This window comes from Paroedura picta, chromosome 10 (genome assembly GCF_049243985.1).
Source record: "Paroedura picta isolate Pp20150507F chromosome 10, Ppicta_v3.0, whole genome shotgun sequence".
NCBI lineage: Eukaryota > Metazoa > Chordata > Lepidosauria > Squamata > Gekkonidae > Paroedura > Paroedura picta.
Genome location: NC_135378.1, coordinates 27,500,291 through 27,520,635, shown reverse-complemented (window position 1 = coordinate 27,520,635; position 20,345 = coordinate 27,500,291). Strand labels below are relative to the sequence as shown.

General features: G+C 44.7%; 1 protein-coding gene across 1 annotated transcript in view; it reads right to left on the bottom strand.

Moving 5' to 3' along the window:
* GRXCR1 (glutaredoxin and cysteine rich domain containing 1) overlaps positions 1-20,345 on the bottom strand; it is an 89,309-nt gene that overhangs the window by 1,906 nt on the left and 67,058 nt on the right. The window contains exons 3-4 of the mRNA XM_077301180.1: positions 11,698-11,937; positions 1,680-1,745 (exon numbers count right to left, since the gene is read on the bottom strand). Coding sequence (XP_077157295.1) covers positions 1,680-1,745; positions 11,698-11,937 — 306 coding nt within the window. The remainder of the gene's footprint in view (positions 1-1,679; positions 1,746-11,697; positions 11,938-20,345) is intronic.

The following is a 20,345-nucleotide window of genomic DNA, read 5'->3' as shown; positions in this document are numbered from 1 at the left end:
CCCCAGGTCCATCTGGGGCGGGAAGGCTGGGCTGGCGGTAGCAGGGCAGCAAGACAAATCCCCACTTGTGCACAATGTCACCACCATCCAGGCTGCCTCCCAGCCCTGGCCTGGATCAGGGCCTCTGATGGCCTGCAGTTCAATAATTTTACCACGGCCACCACCAGAGGCACTCCCGGGGCAGCCCCATGCCCCTTCAGGGACACCAAATGCCCTGTTCAGCTTTGTGGAGGTATGGAGCTGAATGGGGCGTTCTCTCACCCCCCACAATGGTGGGATAGTGACATGCCGCAATACAACGTTGTGTGGTGAGACCCCCCCATGCCCCCCGTCCCCCATGCTGCTGCCACTGTGCAAGGTGCAGTGGACCCTTCCTGCCCTGGAGTTGTGTGTGCACACTCATAACATTGGGGCCGACAATGTGCACTAGGGGGTTTCATCCCCTGTGCATTCACAGGAAGCAGCCCAGGAACTGGCAGCAGCCCAGCACAGACACTGCCATGCATAATTGCAGAACTGCTGTCTTTATTGGTAGAAGCTTTTGAGTGGCATGCAATTCTGGCCTGTTCTCATGTGCACTATTGTGGGCCTGTGTCCTAGGCTGGGCCAGGTTAGTTATCTGAGAGCTGAACACCCTTGATATTCCCAAACTCAGATTTGCCACAAGTACACAAATTCTGGAGCTAGTTGTCAAGGGAGAATTGGCCTAGAGGATGCTTAACCCTCCCCCCTCATCCAAAGCTATCGATTCTCCATTGGAAATGCATCCCCAAGGATATGTCCTTCTCCAGTATTGTTTCTGCTTTCAAAGCTCACTTTGAGGGGAAGTGAAGAAGATGTACTCAGAGGAAGGGATCAGCTGAGAACAGGCTAAGGATCTCTTTCTGCCCACTTCATCTGCTTTTACAAGAATCCCTGTTTATGAGGAAAACACAGAGGAAGCTACCCCATGTCTTCCTCATAACACAAAGTTTGCTACTCACTGGTGACACAGTTAGGCCCAAGATTGCGGAGTTTCACATTGCTGTCTTCTTATAAAGAAGCACAATGACAAATGTACCACAAAACTATGCATACTGTGTACCCAAACTATGACTGTCCAACCTCACTAAAATGCAAAAATAAAGCAAACAGCATTTACTTTGGGTATACCTTATTCTTATTCATTGCAGATCTTTATCAACCCAAATGCTCAAGCCAGTCACTCAAAACAGCTGCATTATCTGGTTTTTCAAGAAATTGGTTTTCTTCTTTCATGGGTTTATGTCAGTGTGGTGGACCATGGGAGGTTCTGGCAAAGAAACCTAAGCAACTGATGTGTGGGGAAACAAGATTTTAATGTGGAGTATCCTATAAACTCTTGGAGCCTCTTGTGGCGCAGAGTGGTAAGGCAGCGACATGCTATCTGAAGCTGTCTGTCCATGAGGTTGGGAGTTCAATCCCAGCAGCTGGCTCAAGGTTGACTCAGCCTTCCATCCTTCCGAGGTCGGTAAAATGAGTACCCAGCTTGCTGGGGGGTAAACGGTAATGACTGGGGAAGGCACTGGCAAGGCCACCCCATATTGAGTCTACCATGAAAACGCTGGAGGGCGTCACCCCAAGGGTCAGACATGATCCGGTGCTTGCACAGGGGATACCTTTACCTTATCCTATAAACTCATCAGTAAAAACACAATTACCTCAATTTTGGTTAAGAGATCTTGCAGTTCCCCAGATTCATTCATTGACAAAATTTTCTCAGCACCCTGTGAGAAAACACATAAAATCTGTTATTTTAATGGAAAGTAATATCGAGAGGTTTGATTTTGAAAAGGTAGCTGAGAAATGAAACAATAATTAAAAAAATTCTTTACATGAAATGGGTCAAAGCATAACCATACTTCACAAGAGTGCAGGAAACCGTCCTATAATGAATCAAAGCCTCTGGTACTCTCTTTGGTCTTATACTGAATCAAATCATTGGTCCAGCAAGATCAGTATTGTCCATATTGTCTCCCCAGACCTGTGGCAGCTCTCTAAGGCAGGGGTAGTCAAACTGCGGCCCTCCAGATGTCCATGGACTACAATTCCCAGGAGCCCCTGCCAGCATTCGCTGGCAGGGGCTCCTGGGAATTGTAGTCCATGGACATCTGGAGGGCCGCAGTTTGACTACCCCTGCTCTAAGGTCTCCGACAGAGGTGCTTCACATCACCTACTACCTTACACTTTTAGCTGGAGATAGGGAATGAACCTGGAACCTTCGGCATACCAAACATATGCTCTACCACTTTTTAATTTAAAACATACTGCCATGTGGGGGGCTGGCAGGGGGTGGTATTTTGCAGAAGGTGGAATTGCATGGGAACATGATCCCACCCTCCTGCAAAAAATTTTTTGAAGCCCCAGTCTGACCCGTAATGCCACGAAGTTCCATGAAGCAGACCGGGCCATTTTTTTGCCCTCTTCTGATTTCCCTAGGGCTGGTAGGAGCCGGGCCTGGAACATCCAGCTCTTCCCATCCACATAGGCCTGCGAGGGTACAGGCCCCGTTGGCCCCTGCAGTAGGCAAAAGGAATGCGGATTCTCCTGTGTTCCCTAAGCCCAGGGCAAATGGGAGCCTGATCCATGGCAGGCCCTGGTGGGGGTCGAAATGGTGGTGACACCATGTGGACATGGGGAGTAACCCTGCATCCATATGGATGCCACCTTGGCCATTTCTTCCCATGTGGAATTGGCCAGAGCCATATAAATGCTGATTGGGTGGAATGATGGCATTAAAATGTTTTTAAAAATAAGTGTGATGATCTCAACTGAAGGGAACATTAGGAAAAGATGACCAGGAGAAGAAGGTATCCTAGTCTCAGTCTGTATAGAACTCTATGGGTAATAACTTGAACTTTGAACTGGCTCCAGTAGTAAACCAAGAGTCAGTCTTCTAGAACTTGAAAAATGCAATCCCAAGATCTTAAACCTGCCAGTTGCCTACTCACTGCATTCTGGATCTATTGAAGCTTGCAAACAGTATTCAAGGGCAGCCCCACATAACTTGCATTACAGTAGATCAGTTAATATGTAATTAGTGCAGGGATAACTGGGGTCATAACAAGAGAAAGGGCCACAGATGAAGCAGCTAAAAGGTGTTATGTACTCCGAAGGATATTGCCCAAGATTTAGCTGTCCAGATAGATTATATATGGTGTGTTACCTGAAAGCTGAGATTTTTGCTCCTTGTTTTAAAGTACATCTTTTCTTTTAAGGCAGGAGGCATCTTGTTAATATGCCTGGGAGGCAATTTCTTAAATATATAGTGCATCAGAGAGTGCAACTAAATGTGCGTGAGAAAAACAGTACTTGAATTATTTGAGCATTTCCAGCACTGAATGCATATAGAATGTCTTGAGAATATAATGGTCTGAGAACAAAGGTGATATAAAAATACTATGGCAATGCTAAAAATCAAAATTCAGCGGTGAATAATAAAATTATTTAGGTTGAGTACATTGGACCATGGGGAATTGCTGAGTGCTAAAGCAAGACCGTAATGAAGGAGCTCTCCATTTTTCTTCTTGAAAATACATGAAGTTACTGTAAAGAAAATAAAACTGCCAGAGAAGATATAAAACACCTGCTCTTCAGAGAGGACTCTGTTGAAGACTTAAGTACCGTGGCCAGGCGTTTGTATTTAATATGCTTCTCATGCTGAGGGTTTGCCAATGATTCTGCTGCCGCTGAGCCAGACTCTTCTTTGGGGCACTGTCCCTAGCATCTGTGTGAAGAGATTCATTTAGGTGATCACACTGACCACATACTGTCTACCGACTGTCTACCCAGGTCTTTGATAATCAAGAAGGTAACATCTGCTTTAGGATCCTGCTGTTTCCTGGATCTTTCCCTGTAAGGAAGTGGTTTTCAACCTTACCTTTGCCGCGACCCCAACTCAGCGGTGGCGGGTGGTGTGCGCACGCACAGGCGCACAATTGAGGTACGTAGAGGTGGCCATTGCCAAGGCTCTGCCACCTCCGCCTGCCTCCAGACACTGCTTCCGCCCATCTCCATCTGCCACTGCCTCCGACCACCACCACCACTCACCCCTGACGCCTGCCACTGCCCACCACTGCCACCACCACTGCCACTGCAGCGGTGGGCAACCTAGCAACCCCGGGGAAAGGGTCCAAGGTTGAGAACCACTGTCCTAAGGACATCCTAACCCAAGTGAGGCCTACCTTATAGGAGTGTGCATGAAAAAAGATAGTCCATCTATAGCCAGCTCTGGATTGGGAAATCCCTGGAGACTTTGGGGGTGGACCTGGGAGTGGGTGGGATTTGGGGTGGGGAGGGACCTCAGTGAAGTATAATGCCATGAAGTCCACCCTCCAAAGCTGCTGTTTTCTCCAGGGGAACTGATCTCTGTCACCTGGAGATGAGCTATAATCCAAGGGATCTCCAGGTCCCACCTGGAGGCTGGCAACACTAGATCTAGAGTTGCCAGTTCTGGGTTGGGAAATACTTGGAGATTTATGGAGTGGGGCCAGGAGGGGTGGTGCTTGGGACAGGAAGGGACCTCAGTAAAGTATAATGCTATGGGGTCCACCCTCCAAAGCAGCCCTTTTCTCCAGGGGAACTGAGCTCTGTTGCCTGGTAATGAGCTGCAATTCCAAGGGATTCCCCAGGTCCGACCTAGAGGCTGTCATCTCTATGAGTGGCACACTGTCTTTGTAGAGCAACACTGGATATGTTATTTCTCATGTCGTATATAATGTACAGATCTACTGTGGTCAAAAGTAGGCCTACTTAGCCTTATTTCGTACTTTTACAGTGCCATCCCAATCATCGATATACCCTTCTATGGCCACTTAAGTCAATTGGCTTGAAATGGAAGGAATTTGTTTTGAATTGTATTGTGAAAAAATATTTTGTTACGTTAATTTTCTGTTTCTTGCAACCGTTTCTTACAACTATATGTTTCTCTATCAACAGCAGAAAGTACACCATTAAGAGCACTTCAGCGAATCCTCAGGAATGAAACATCTCTTGAATTTATAGACCTCTTCAGACATCTCCAGTCCTGGCCTTTCTGCCTCCGCCTCTTCCTTTCCTTCACTATATAACAATCTTTCAATCAATAAAATTCACCAAGCCTATCTAAGTGTCTTGCTCCCTGTACCTGTTTTTCTCCCTTTATGGCTCAAGAGTGGGAGGGGACTGTGTTACAGTTCCGAAATCTGGCATCTGTGCTTAGTCTATGGATACTGTTATTGCAGTGGGTTTGTACCCAGCTGTGGATGGTTTTTAGGAGGTGGGACCTGTTTCCTTGCCCTCAGTGGCAGAGCTCAGGTGCTGCCCTGTTTGAAAGGCTTGACTTGGCACTTCTTTTCACTCTTGGTTCCAGAGATCACTGGGTATTTCTGAATGGCCTTGCAAAGGTCATTTCTGTTTGCATAAATGTGCAGATATTTCCTCCATACCCTACCGTAGTTTGGATAGCAGGCAAAAGTTTCCACTCTCAAACTTTGTTCTATTGAGATTAGTGTTTGGTGTTTTTTCCAGTGTCTAGGAGTGCATGTCTATGATATGCAACCCTTTATAAAAAAGAAACTGGATGCAGGCAAATTTGCACTCACATCAAAATTGGTTTTTTTGTGTCTATGTGTGTAGTTGGAGGTAGGTTAATACCTACACAACAGGCATGAGTGAAGACACAAATGAACTTTGTTTCCGGACGAAAAGTGAATCTTCTTAGAAGAATTGAGAAATGTTGAGGGAAAAATCTGGAATGGCAGGATGGACTTGAGGAAAATCTGCTGTCATCTAAATCCCCACATTCCTCTTTATACAATTTTGCCACAGGAAGAGTTTCATAGTAAGCGTCTGCATTGTCCCAGCAGAGGGCATTGTTCATTTTCACATACAGAAAAGTGTCTCAGTTAAATGTTTGTAGATGCGCTTAGGTCTTAGGCAGAAAACAGAGCAATATCAGGATCCTGTGTAATCTTATGTGGATATAAACTCCAAAAGGTACTAACAATTAGTTGCTTAACCTTCTGAGCCTTAAATAAATTGACTTAAATACAATTTTCCTATTAGCAGACATCCATATAAATGCCTTTTTATGATGCACTTATGATAACGTACAAACCAATGCCACTACTCCTTTTTCATTGACATTAAACTAATTTGAAGTAAATGACGCAGGCCTCAGACCAATTTCTGAACATTCCCATGGAGGCAAATTTATATTTATTTAACATATTGGCAGGAGATCCTAGGATTACCTGGCAGCCAGGCAAGAGATGCAGGAATGTCAGTGATGTCGGGGGTGATATTCTGGTTTGGGGAAAAAACTCTATGACACGAAACTAATTCTGCCATCATTCCCAACATCACCTATGTGGTGACTTCACTTCCAGGAGACATCAACACATCGTGTTAATTTGGGGCATTGTTCCCCGCTCCCGAAATGCACACTCCTATTCCACCCCCTGCCGGCAGGTACAAGGGACTTGGCAACCCTAACTGTACCACATTATCATAGAGTGATTTTATTTATTTATTTATTTATTTATTTATTTATTTATTTATTTATTTATTATTAGATTTATAGCCCGCCACTCCCTTGCGGCTCATGGCGGGTACTTATATATTTATTTAAGGCATTTCTATTGTCTCTCTCCAAAAAAAAGCTCAGGAAAGCAAAATACTAGAAAACAAAACAATTACATTTCCAAGTATAAAAAATCAACAGCAGATGACAATAAAAAAATATTGTAAAAATACAATGTGTCAAATACAGGATAAGACCTGCAAATTTTTATGACAGAAAAAGAAAGACAACCTAGCAAAGAAAATGAGAAAAGAAACAGAATAACCCAAAGGTAAGCAGAAACTCAAGAAGAGCTGTTTTTTATATATATATATATATACCCTGCTTTCCACTACCTTAAGGAGTTCTAAAAGCAGGTGGGGCTAAGAGCTGCTCTGCAAGAACAGCTCAGAGAGAACTGTGACTGGGCCAAGGTCACCCAGCTAGCTGCATGTGGAGGAGGAGTGGAGACTCCAACCCAGCTCCCCCGATTGCAGTCTGCTTATGCTGGCCAGGCAGGTCAGGTGTGCTGCTGCAACTTGAGCCATGCTGGTTCAGAGGAGTGATATTAGCTGCTGAACAGAGTCTGAACTGGAACAAAGGTTCCTGCAGCCACAGCTGCACTGAAAGGGGTGTCCCTATTAGCAGACTCAATAGCAAGCCAAGAAGTCAACACCAGGGGATTACCAGAGCCGGAAATGCCCAACAGCAAGCTGAGAAATCTGAGCTGTATAAGCATCATCATCTTTATTACTGCAGTCAGAGATCAGCCTAAAATAATACAGTCTGGCACAAAGTAAAATAGCTTTATTATTATTCAAAAATAGTTAAAATTGAGCTAAAATACTGATAACACAACAATATGTACCCTTTTAAAATCGTGTTAGGGCACTTTTCTCTGTCTTATTAGGCAAGCAACAAAGTCTTGCTACGTTACAAGTAATATCTTTGGGTCTATCAACGAGACACATAGATACACAGAGCAAATTTAGAGTCCAGTGACACCTTTAAGACCAACAAAGATTTATTCAAGGTATGAGCTTTCGTCTGTTCGCATACTTCCTCAGATACAATGTCAATTGATTCCATGACACTGTATCTGAGGAGGTGTGCATGTACACGAAAACTCATACCTTGAATAAAACTTTGTTAGTCTTAAAAGTGCTAATGGACTCAAAATTTGTTCTGCTGCTTCAGACCAGCACGGTGACCCACTTGAATATAGATACATCATAGCTATTTGTGCTGCCTTGATGTCTGTCCAGTGTTGGTGTTATATATTGGGTTCAGAAGGTTTGAGACAAGTTGCAGTATAAAAGCACATGTTCTACAGTTTCTACCACTCCCGCCTGGCATGGGCATAAGTGTAAAGGATAGGGAGTTTGGCCATATCTTCCTTCCATAAGATCTGAAGGGAGACCTTTGAGTGCAGCTAGGGTGAATTCTCTGTCTGTGATGTGAGTGGTATAATCAAGGTGCCAGTCAGGGAATGCAAGGTCAGGATTCCAGCCCAAGGTCGTCAGGAGATCCAAGGTATGCAGGTGGAGCCAAGCTGTCACAGGTTGACACACATTTGCTTCCACACATTTTCTTTCCCCCATGTGCCTTAAATCCTACGTGCCATTTGACAGGGGATTGAGTCTGCAACTACTCAGAACTTGCTTCCTGCAAGCAATGCTGGCTTTGGAACAAAGCAGGGGCCATTCCGCACCAGGAGCTATGTAGCAAATTGGTTTCGGAACGAAAAAACGCCATTTTAAATGGTGGAATTCATCGTTATGCATACCTGCCTTTGTAGTGGAATCCAGTTGCGTTTCTATCGTTTCCCACAGGTTTCCGGTCTTGGCAAAAATTGCTAGCCAGGAAGCGATATTGCCGAGCTTTGTCCCGCCCCTGGCCATCAATCAAATGAGCAGCCAATGGGCGGCCGTTATCATGCTCCCGAAAAGCGACTTTCCCTTTAAGGAAGGTTTAAAAAAAAAAACACACGTTGCAACGAATCTGCGTTGATTCGTTGCAATGGAGAGACCCATCTAGCTAGCAGGTGGTGTTTGAGCTGCTGTTTCATCGTTGCCACGCTCCCTCCGAGTGAAAAAAAAATCCCCCCCCCCCGCACAGGCGCGATTTTTGGCCGAAAATAGAATGAAAAATAAAGGGAAAATAAACCAGCAAACGGGGCTGTGTGGTGCTTGGTGCCTGGTGACTTAAAACAGCTCTGGGGAGGGACTGCAGCCGGGGAAGCGTCGCTGGGTAAACGAAGGCTCGCTGGTGCGTTGATCTCCGCTCACTCCGAGAAAAAAAAATGGTGATCGCTTCGCCGGAAGATCAGAGGAGAGAGCCAGGGGGAGGGACTTTGCAGAAACCGCAACAATGGTAACGCACAGAACTTTCCCGCTAGTGTTGCAGATTGGTTGCAACAGTGTAGCGCTTTCCGGAGGGTGAATCCCCTTTTTAGGATTTCCCTGAAAGCGCTACAATGAAGCGCTTTTTGCGGATCGGTTTCAGGAGTGTGGCAGATTGTCAACGACGTTGTGCATAACAGCAAATTAGTAGCGATTTCAATTTGCAACCATTGTGCAATTTTGAACGAGTGCGGAATGGCCCCAGATTTCCACCTGTTCTGTAGTTCTGCCCTTCCTTTCCATCTGCACCTATGAGCTGGAGGAGGGGAGTCAGAACTCCCAGGGTCTGAAGCCTGACTAATGGCCTCCGGCTGAGCATTCTCCATCTCAAATGCTGCTGCTTGTTTCTGGCTGGGCTGGAAGCTGATTAATTTCAGATGACTGCACTGTCTCTGCAGAAACGTCCCGCTCTTCCTTAGAGGAGATCTTAGAGCTGACAGGAGGAGCCGTGACACTGCCTCTATTAACCACTACACCATGCCGGCTATCTGGCATCAAAGGACTCTTCTGAGAAAATCTATTCCACAGTCTTGATGCCACCAGAAGTTGTTAGAAATCCATCAGGGGGCTCAGACAAAGATTTCCCTTGCTCCTCTCTTCTTGCACCTTTGTCCTCCAATTGAAAAAACACACAAGATAGTTTATCAGAAGTATTCTACTATCTCCAGTGGCACCTTGCCCAGCTCCTATGGTTTCCAGGGCACAGGCACACCCTGGAATCTGTACTGCTATTCAAACCCCCATATATCTCCAGATCCATACCCTCTTTGCAATTCCACATACAGGTGCTAAAATTCCAGATTACCCACTCCCATTCTCTTGCCAACCTCCTGAAAATGGAACTGCCCCCCAGACACAGCACCTGAACTCCAAGGACATTGAGATAACCTGATCCCAGGCACCAGCATATCTGCCTCCTGGCAGAATGGCATAGGTGGGAAATACCAAATACCTGCACCCCCAACTTCTGAGCCCACGTTGACTCATCCCAGCTCCCTACAAGGGAAGCCAATAATAAAAGCAAAGACGTACAAAACGGAGTTACATCAGCCATGGCAAGAGCATGTAGAGACATAGGGAGATCCCAGGGGTGGGAATTACCTTCGCCGAGCTAAAGGCAAGAGCATAGATAAATTTATGGTGCTGACATTCAGTGAGTTTTTTAAGCCCACATTTCAGTGACTGTTTAGTCTCGTCATGGCATACAAATCCATTTCCTATAAATAAGCGTTGTAAAGGTTTGTGTGCTGGAAAGGAGACTTGACGTAAAAGTCACAGACCAGAAATATTTTCGTGCAGAGCTAATTCAGCTTTGTGTATATACAATCTAGCAGTTCAACAGAGCTGTCTCCTGAAAAGTGAGATTTCTTTGCTTCTCCAGCCAGGCCTTGTCCTCACTCCTGTCTCCCCAGTACACAACCCTGATACATCACAGGTCATATTCTAGCTATACTGGGGTACTTAGGTGTAGGGGAAATTGCATGCATGCATGCTCATAATCTGTCATGTGTGAAGACTGAGCATTTTACTGTATGGGCATGTGGAGAACAGCCTGAAGGGTGGAACGTGTCCGGCTGTCTGAGCTGGAATAGGGCTGCACCCTGATTGGCCCTGCCCCTACAGCTCCTGCCCTCCCTCCCTGGACGCTAGCCACGTTTGTCTCAGACACGCCACAGACAGAGAGAGACACACAGAGGCCTGCCAGACCCAACACGAGTCCTCATTCCATCCTATCACTCCTGCTGCGAGGGAGGCAGACACAGAGATAGCTGCCCCAAGCTGCTGACAGAGACACAAAGAGAACCGCTCTTGCTGCAACGGAGGGAGAGAGAGCCAGACAGAGAGAGCTGCCCCAAACTGCATACCAGCCCTCCTTCCCTCCTACAAACCAGCCCTCATTACCTGCTATGCCTCCTGCTGCGAGGCACACGGAGAGACATGCAGACAGACAGAGAGAGAGAAAGAGAGACCCCCCTGTCTCCCTGGGTCCTAGCGCCCATTGTATTGCTAGTCATAAAATAAACAATCAACAATAAAACAGCAGTCCCGATTTCAAATTTTCTTTCCTGTCCCCCTTTTGTATTGATCAGTGTTGTGTGTTCACGCACCCCTCCTACCTCCTCTCAAGTTACCCCCTGAGCAGTCAGCAAATTTTTTAAGCAGACTGCTGATTACAATTATGCCAAATTTGCCATAACCTGACTATATATAAACACGTGTGTGAAACAGAGAGTGTGAGGAGGTAAGCAGCTATTTATTTTCTTCATTTAGATCCCACCTTTCTTCCCAAAGGGACCCCCAAGGTGGCTTATCTCATTCTCTTCTGTTTTAACCTCATGGCAAGACCCTGTGAGGTAGATTAGTCTGAGAACAGGCGACTGGCCCAATATCGCCCAACAAGCTTTCAACTCTATCATTCTATTAATGATCAAAAAGATAGGATGAGCAGTTTCACAGCCCACTAATCTCCGTGTCAGTTCATGTGGATTGCATGACCCGACGATGAAGAAGAAGAGCTGCTTTTAGCACCCTGATTCTTACTACCCGAAGGAGTCTCCAAGCGCTTGCAATCCCCTTCCCTTCCTCTCCCCGCAACAGGCACCCTGTGAGGGAGGTGAGGCTGAGAGAGCCCTGAGAGCTTCCTCTGACGGATCTCAAGATCAAACTCAGTGCATCGTTATTTTAAAGATTCAGACTAGCTCTCAGTTTCTGGCTGACTCAGAATGTTGTACTCACCCCCAGATACTGGCCTTCAATGAACACAACTGGCAGTGATGGGGCTTCCCCAACTCTTCGGCATCGTTCATCAAGTTCTTTTCCATAGTCACCATTCAGGGCAATGTTCTTCTCTTCAAATTTCACCCGGTGGTTTTGGAAGATCTTCCGAACCAGCTCACATCTTTCAAAAGTTGTTCTCACCACCCGAAGACTGGTTGTGTAAATTATTATGCGCCCGTATTCCAAAACTGATGATACCTGTCAGGAAAGCACATGAATATTACTATTTCCCCCCACTCCACGAAAGGGACAGTAAAATAATTCACTTTTGCAGCCATGTCCTTGCATTCCAATGGTTGGAGGAACTCATTGAAATACAGAGTGAGCCTTTGTTTGTTTCAAAACTGACCAAAGAATGGCTCTTAAAAATGATATAATTGGCTGAAATGGCCAAACTCACCGCTTTAATTAAAGAAAAGAGAACTGTAGCATTTCTAGATAGAAACCTTTTATATACTTTCTTGTGATGCAAATAAAAATGAAATGATTTGTGGTTTTGCAGACTTAGGAGGAAAAACATTAAGATATAGAAAAAACAGTGATCTTATATTTTTATATATGAACATAGTGTAACAATTAATAATATGATTTAAAATCATTATAAATATATTCCTTCTTTTTCCTTTTTTTCCTTTTCTTTTCCTTTTCGGTATTATGTAACTTTCTTTTCTTTTCCCTGGTTTTGTTGTACTTTTAACACAACTTTTTATAAAAGTTTCTTTTTTGAAAAAGAAAAGAAATAGAGAACGAATCCAGCAACACAGGTAAACCAATCAATCACAGGAGGTGGTATTGGATTTATGGAAGCCAATGAAAAGGTGAAATCTCACAGAGGTGCTTCTGAGCATACTTGGATGGTGAGAGCAGTTTTTGGGTTTGGCCGGCTTCATCTGCGACAGCCTCATCAAACAACACACAGTTCACCTTCCCAGTTATACACTCCAGCTGCTCAGTGAAAACAAAACTATCTAGGGTCTGCTTTGGACATAGATTCCCACAAGAGTACATTTTCTTGTTGGTTCTTGACTCAATGGACACTTCCCACTGAAGACCCTCCTCATGTCTTTCTTCTGGATCGGGATTGCTAGGCCTCTCTCTGGCCACCAGAGTGAGATGGGGAGTGAGTGTTGCCACAGCCAGGTTACAGAGCTCCTGGAGATCTGGGGATGCAGCCTGGGGAGGATAGTGAGGTGCAATGCCACAGAATCCACCCTCCCAAGCAGTCATTTCTCCAGGGGAACTGATCTCTGTAGTCTGCAGATGAGCTGTAATTCAGAGGGATCCCCAATTCCCACCAGGAGGCTGGCATCCCGACACCAGGAGTGGCATTCCATGGAGAACAGTAGGCTACCGTGGAAAGGGAGAAGACGGGAATGATTAAATCCAGCAAAATGACAGGAGGTAATTTACGTTCCTTAATTCCCAATGGCTTTTTTCTATGAGTTATCCTGACAAATTTTCCCTACGAAAAAGGGCTGGAACACCCAGTGCTAACATGAGAGGAAAATCCATTGTCTCTTACAGTTGCTAGCCATGCAGGGAGAGGACTTTCCTTTCTTGCCATTGCAGCAATGCGATGCTGCCACATAGAGTGTCATTGGGCTAAGGGAACACTCTAGCATCTGTTCAGAACTCTATGTTTTAACCATAGAGTTTTAGGCAAATACTAAAGCATTGTCCAGTGCAATGGTGTCACCTCTGGGTTACATTGAAAGTGTTCTCATGGCATCAGTGTAGTGTTTAATGTTATTGCTGTTATTGTTATTATTGTTAATGTTATTGTTGTTGTCACCCCCTTAGTGTTACCAGAATGATGTTACCTGTACCATTTTGTTGTTTCATGTAAACCGCCCTGAGCCTTCGGGGACTGCCGGTATATAAATAAGTAAGTAAGTAAGTAAGTAAGTAAGTAAGTAAGTAAGTAAGTAAGTAAGTAAGTAAGTAAATAAACAATTAAATAAATAAACAAACAAACAAACAAATAAATAAATAAATAAATAGTAACCTAGACCAAAGCCTCAGTGGGAAAGGGTTGGTGTAAGAGGTTTTTATTTTGTTTTGTTTTTCAGTCATTAGTCCAGGTGTAGGTCTGTCTGCTTCATTCTTGGTTGTTTTAAATGGCTCTTGTAAATATAGTGTTAAGTATCTAACAGAAAACAAATCAAGACAGTAGTCTGGGCAAGAATGCTATTTTGCTTCTTACAATCATGTTGCATTTTTTTTTAAGCATCCCCCCTTGGGGTTTATCAACGTCTGAACTTCATAAAGGATTGCATCTTCTGGATGGATCACGCCACACATTCAAAATTGTTTATTTTATTATGAACATTCTCGAGAAATGATCATGGATGACTAGCTATGGCTTATTCTCTGCTGCAATAAAGACTAACTGAATGAACATCTGATGTTTCCCCGAGTGTTTTTTGCAGCCTTCATTTCCATATTTGTTTACATGTTGTTTATATTTCATAGCCGCTCCTGAGAAAGATTAAAGCTGACATATATTGGGCTGCTTTTCTCTTTTCTATTAAGAATAAGGTCTCTGGTTTTAACTCTCTCTGTCTTTTCCATTTTCTCATGCTGCCCCTTTTTGCACTGTCTGAAGTGGAATTTGTAATTAGGTGAGTGGCAGGCAACAGCAGTGCAGGAAAATCTTTTATTAAACAAATCTGCTCACAAGTCTTTCTATTCCTGTGTCTTTCTCTGTGCTTCTCCACTGAGTCTCTCAGCGCCTCTCCACTGTTCCCTCATCCCCTTGTCTCTATGTTCCTCCCCTTCTTTTCTGTGCCAGTTGTTGGCCTAGCTATACGATGAGGCACATGAGATGCACCAACGTCTTCACCGTCCTCCCTCAAAGGCCAGATAGAGTTTTGGCGCTCTCCCTAGGTAGGACTATGCGTCAAAAAGCAATGAGTCATTACTTTGTGCCCCACCACTGAGCAGCAGGAGAATTGTTTTTTAAGTTGCACTGGAATTTCTTATGGGAAGTAACAAAGGGTGGATCTAAGAATTGCCAGAAATTCAGGGGTTTAACTATAGCATTTCCAGCAATTCCAAGAGAGCCCCCCCCCCTTTGTTATTTCCTTTTCTTACTGAAGAAGAGTTGTTTTATGGCCCACTTTTCACTGCCTGAAGGTGTCTCAAAGCAGCTTTCAATAGCCTTCCCTTCCTCTCCCCACAGCAAACCCCCTGTGAAAGGACTGCTCAGTCAGAACAGCAGTATCAGGGCTGTGACTAGCCCAAGGTCACCCAGTTGGCTGCATGTAGAGGAGTGGGAAATCACACACAGCTCTCCAGATTAGAGGTCGCCACTCTTAATCACTACACCAAGCTGGAAGTGAGGTAATATCACCCATGACACTGTGCCTCCCAATGACCCTACCCACAACCCTCCAGGCTAGGATTAGCCTGTTCCCCCCAAGCACTGACAAGAGAAGTAGGGAAGAATTGCCAGATCCCAGTTAGGAACCCCCAGAAAATTTGGGACTGGGGCCTGGGAAGCATAGAGAAACCAATTTAGACACCAAAGCATCAATTTTCTCTAAGGGAACTAATCTCTGTTGTTAGGAGATGAGCTGTAATTCTGGGGGATTTCAAGGCCCCACCTGGAGGCTGGCACCCAGCCACGCACCCTGCATTGCTCTGCAACCCTAATCAATCAATCAATATTTATTCACGGTCATTCAGACCAAAACCCAAATACATGCAGTTAAAACCAAGACAATCCAAAAAGCAGGAAAACTGCCAATACTATAAAAATGTTAAAAGTCTGACATCATAGTCAGTATTTAAAACATACTTTAAGTTACCAGTTAAAAAAAAAATGGCTTTGTACTTATAAGGTTGGATCAGAGAGAATTTTTTGATCCATATACCGAGTTCGCAATTTCATGGCGGCGGTGCAAAATTTAGCTGTGCAGAGAGTTATTTGCTTATCTGCGTCTTGGAGCAGTACCTTGATTTTCTCCTTTGTGGAAGATCTCAGGTAAGTGTTCAAAATTGGCTGGATAAAGGTGCGTCTGATAGTGTCATAAATGGGGCAGAACAGAAGCACATGTTCATCTGACTCTATCCATCCGCTGGCACAAGGACAGAGTCTCTGAGCAAGGGGTTTCTTTTGGTAGCGCCCCTCCAGCACGGCAGTGGGTAGAGTTGAGCATCTTGCTTGGGCGAAGGCCCTTCTATGGGTGATAAGTTCTAGGTCTGACAGGTATGGAGCTGGAACAAGCATGTATCGGATCCTATCTGGACACAGAAATTCTGGTGTTTTGGCTAGATCCCTTTGCCGGCTGATGTCCTTGACCCTTTGTTTAATTATGGATTTAGCTTGATCTTACTGTATGAAGGCTAGCTGTTGTTCCATAAAGCCAAGCTGTGATAATTTGCATTTCACAGTTTTTAGCCAAATTGGCTGAAAGTTGTCTCTTAAGATCAAGGCAGACAATCGCTTTGGGTCATAGGTTAGCTTCAGCCAATATAGGATCGATGACACATAGATCTTATCTTCCACACTTTGCATACCTGTTTCCAATCTCTGCAACCCTAGCAACATAACCATCACAGACTCTCCATCATGATCTTCAGCTTGAAACCTCCCAGCATGTTGTGATTGCCCATGGCAGACGTTTTGTGTCTGACTGCTTGGCCTTTCAAGCAACTAGGTGGAGATGATGTGGTGACACAGTTTCCACCCCCAGGCACTGATATTGCCCTCAGTGGAACTCATCTCTGTAATCTGGAAATCAGTCATAATTCCAGAAGAACTTCAAGGCTTACTTGGAGATTGGCAAACATAGGCAGAGTTCACCAACATAGCCATGTATATCTACAGGACTGGGAAATAGTGCATGTTGCCTTAAAATAATGGCCAAGCAATGGGGGTACCAGTTCCTTCCTGACAGCCAGCAGGGGACGGGAGTGAGCTTCTGGGGAACAGGGCACTTCAGCAATGTGCCCATCAGACTTCCAATGTAATTTGGAAGTGATATAGGCACATCAGGGCTGTTGGGGTGATGCTCTGATTTCTGGGCAAAAACTCTAGGGTAGAATTAGCTTCTACCCTAGTTTCTGCCAAAAATCAGGACCCATTCTGTACACGCTGGATAATGTGCTTTCAATGCACTTTGGAAGTAAGTTTTCCTGTTCTGCACAGGAAAATCCAGCTGTAAAAGCACACTGAAAGTACATTATCCAGTGTGTGCGGAATGGGCGCTGATCGTTACCTGACATCACTGATGTGCCTACATCAATTCTAGGTAATGCTGAAGTCACATGAGTGTGTCACTGAAATGTTAACTGTTTCTCCCTTGGGGGGGGTAAGTTCCCCCACTGGCCAGCTGATCAGCATTGCAAAGGTGGGGACAGGCAGCAGGGAATCCTTGCCCCCACCTGGGTGGGTGTCTGGCAACCCTAAATAACAGTGAAATCCAGTCCAGATTTTAGCATATACATTTTGCACAGCATGTCAATCCTGTTCAATAATATAGTAGGTCAGCCACTGCTGTACAGGGAAAACTCATAATTTTCACCTCCCACGTTGAAAATCACAGCTTCATCACTGCTAGAAAGTGTTTGGAGAGTTACAACAGGTTTCCCAATAGCTCTTGTCCCAATCACTTTTTAATAGCTGTTTTAACAACTTGTACAAGCCAGAAGTTTCAACACATTATGCAACGGTATGCAGCCCCCCCCCCTCCACCCCCTACCGAGTAGCACACTGCATAGCAGCAACCTTTTGAATGGGGAAAGAACGGGAAGAAGTCTGTAAAAGAGCAACAACAAACTAGTCAGCAAAAACACCTGACTCAACTGGGCTCAGAGCCAGTGGGGAACTCTGACTGTCCAAAGTGAGAATGACTGGCAGTTTCCTGAAATAACTTCATTTATACCACCACTTCCTTTATACCACCTTTCCCCTCTGGCTTCTTGTCCGATATGATAAAATAGGAAAGGGCTCTCTGTGTGCATGTGCGCTTTCCCTCTTATACGTATGTGCCAGCATATCGGAATACAAGGCAAGCATCAAGCTTCTGTTGTCACGGTCTTCGAATGCAATGTGCAATAATTCAGTCAACTATGATGACTACTCATAAATGCATTTGTGCTGCTTTATGCTGAATGGTGCCCAGGTCTGGGTTGAGAAATACCTGGAGATTTGGGGGGCAGAACCTGGGGTGGGTTTGGTTTGGGCGGGGGATCTCAACAGGGTGCAATGCCCAAGAGTCCACTTTCCCAAGCAGCTGTTTTCTCCAGAAACACTGGTCTCTATTGTCTGGAAGTCAGGTGTAATAGAATTTCTTTATTTCTTGTTTGATTTATATACTGCTCCCTCTTGGACACGTTGTCTTGGGACATTGAACAGCAAATTCAATTTCCGCTATCTATATAATTCAACAGCAAATTAGTGAACAATACAGTCAAGACAATAAAATAATATAAAGTTATTTAAAAAGTGGCAATTGCGACTTCTCGGCCCCGATAATAGGTATTACTGGCTTGTCAATAGCACAATCGGGAAGGAAGGGAGGTCCGATTTGCTGTTTTTATATGTTCCCTGGCTGGCCTCAGCCAAAGGCCCAGTAGAAGAGCTCCATCTTGCAAGCTCCATCAGGGCCCTGATCTCTCTGAGCAGGAGCTGGGGCCAAGAAGGTCCCAGCTCTGGTTGAGGCCAGGCATATTTCTTTGGAGCCCAAGATCCTCCGGAGGTTGTAATTCGCTGAGCATAATGCTTTCTGGGGGACGTATTCTTCAAGATGAGCAGTCCCATAAAAAGGTCACGTGGTGGTGTGAGTTACCCAAGAGAAAGAGAGAGAGAGAGAGAGAGAGAGAGAGTAGCCTCTTTAGATGTTGGGGAAAATTTAGGAGAGGACAGGGTAGAATAGGGCCTACAGGTCAGAGCAGGCCCAATTTGCCACACATTCTTGGTCTGGGAAGTTCCTGGAAATTTGGAGCTTGATCCTGGGAAGGGGAGGGGAGGGAAGGGACCTCAGCAGGGTATAATGCCACAGAGTCCACCCCCCAAAAGCAGCCATTTTCTCCAAGGGACTGTTCTCCACAGGACTGTAGTTTGTCAAAGGTCTCTGTCATCTGGAGGCCCGACTGGATGTTGGTAACTTTAAGTTATGTATTTAACTAGGCTTCTTGAACAAGCTAATGGCATAACTGAAAATGTATTAAAATTAAAATAAAAGCTCACTGCGAATGCAATGCTGCCATCACAACCATAGGCAACAAGAGGGATGAAAAAACAGCAGTGATACAACTTGCCTATCTACCCATCTATCTCTGATATTTTCCAACAAATTCCAGCCAGACAGAAGAAATCATGCTTCTAGCTGGCAATGCAACTTTTTGTGTTGTGATGTTATGATTCTGAGTTTGGGGTTTGCTATGACTTTGAGTCAGCGCAATAAAAGTTCTATGATGAATCATGCTTCATGTTTGGAAGAAGGGTACTGAATGTCTGAAACAGTTGCACCCCAACTGAAAACAAGTGAAACGGGGTCTGAAACAGTCGCCGAAGATGATCTTGTGTCTATATACATCCTCCTTTGAAAATGTCCCTGCTGACCTTTCATTGTCATCTACACATTACAGGAGGACACGGGGTCAGTCTATGGTCTCACAGAGGAATGTGCAATGAGAAGATTTAGACTCTTTTTTATTTGGACTGAATCAATTTGTCCATGGCACCTATAGTGTAGTTTTGATTCGGCTGAATCAATTTGATTCGATTCAGCACCAATGGTGCCATTCAAGTCTATGGGGATTTTCCCCTTCCCATCTTTTCTGGACTCTAGGGAGATGGAGGTTTGAGGTAAAGGCATCAAGCTTGCAGCATAATTGCAGGACCCTCTCCTCCAAAGATTCCCAAAGTTGCAAAAATATTGGCCCAGTTGGTCCAATTTTAGGGGCACCCAAAGAGGGTTCCCCACCTAACTGCCATTATGTCCTGTGGTGAAAGCAATAAGTGAAAGGTTTCCTCATGCTTTTCTTGACAATGATCGTACCTATACAGCACTTTAGAACATTCGAACAATTGTTACATGAATTAGCTTGGAATCCTTATGGAGCTACTATAAGGTAAATCAATATTGTTTTCCACATTACACAGATGAAGTCAATGAAATGGAAGGAGAAAAGGTTCCTTTGTTAGGCCAACTGTTGATGGGGATTCACATTGTGCTTTGCTCAATTTTATCCCCACAACAGTCCTGTGAGGTAGATCAGGCTGAAAAGGTGTGACCGGCCCAAGGTTGCCTAGCTGGCTGCCATGACAGGGAGCCTGATCACCCAGATGCCTGACTGACACTCTAACCATTAGGCCACATGGGTTCTCCTTCCTCTGCACCGATCACTGACACTCTAGCTCCTTTCCCTTCTCATGTGTTCTTGTTCCTGATGCTTATCAAGAGCATCCAAATGGCATTCTTTACAGGAAACCCGGAACACAATTCGTACCAAAGCTCCTGGTCCCGGGGGAAGCACATTAATTCTAATATTGTTTAATTACCTTCTCTATAACAAATGGCTTTTCAGCTCAGCAATTTACATCCAATTACAAAGACAAAGATGTTTTCTTTGTTGTAGTTAATCACCGGGTACTC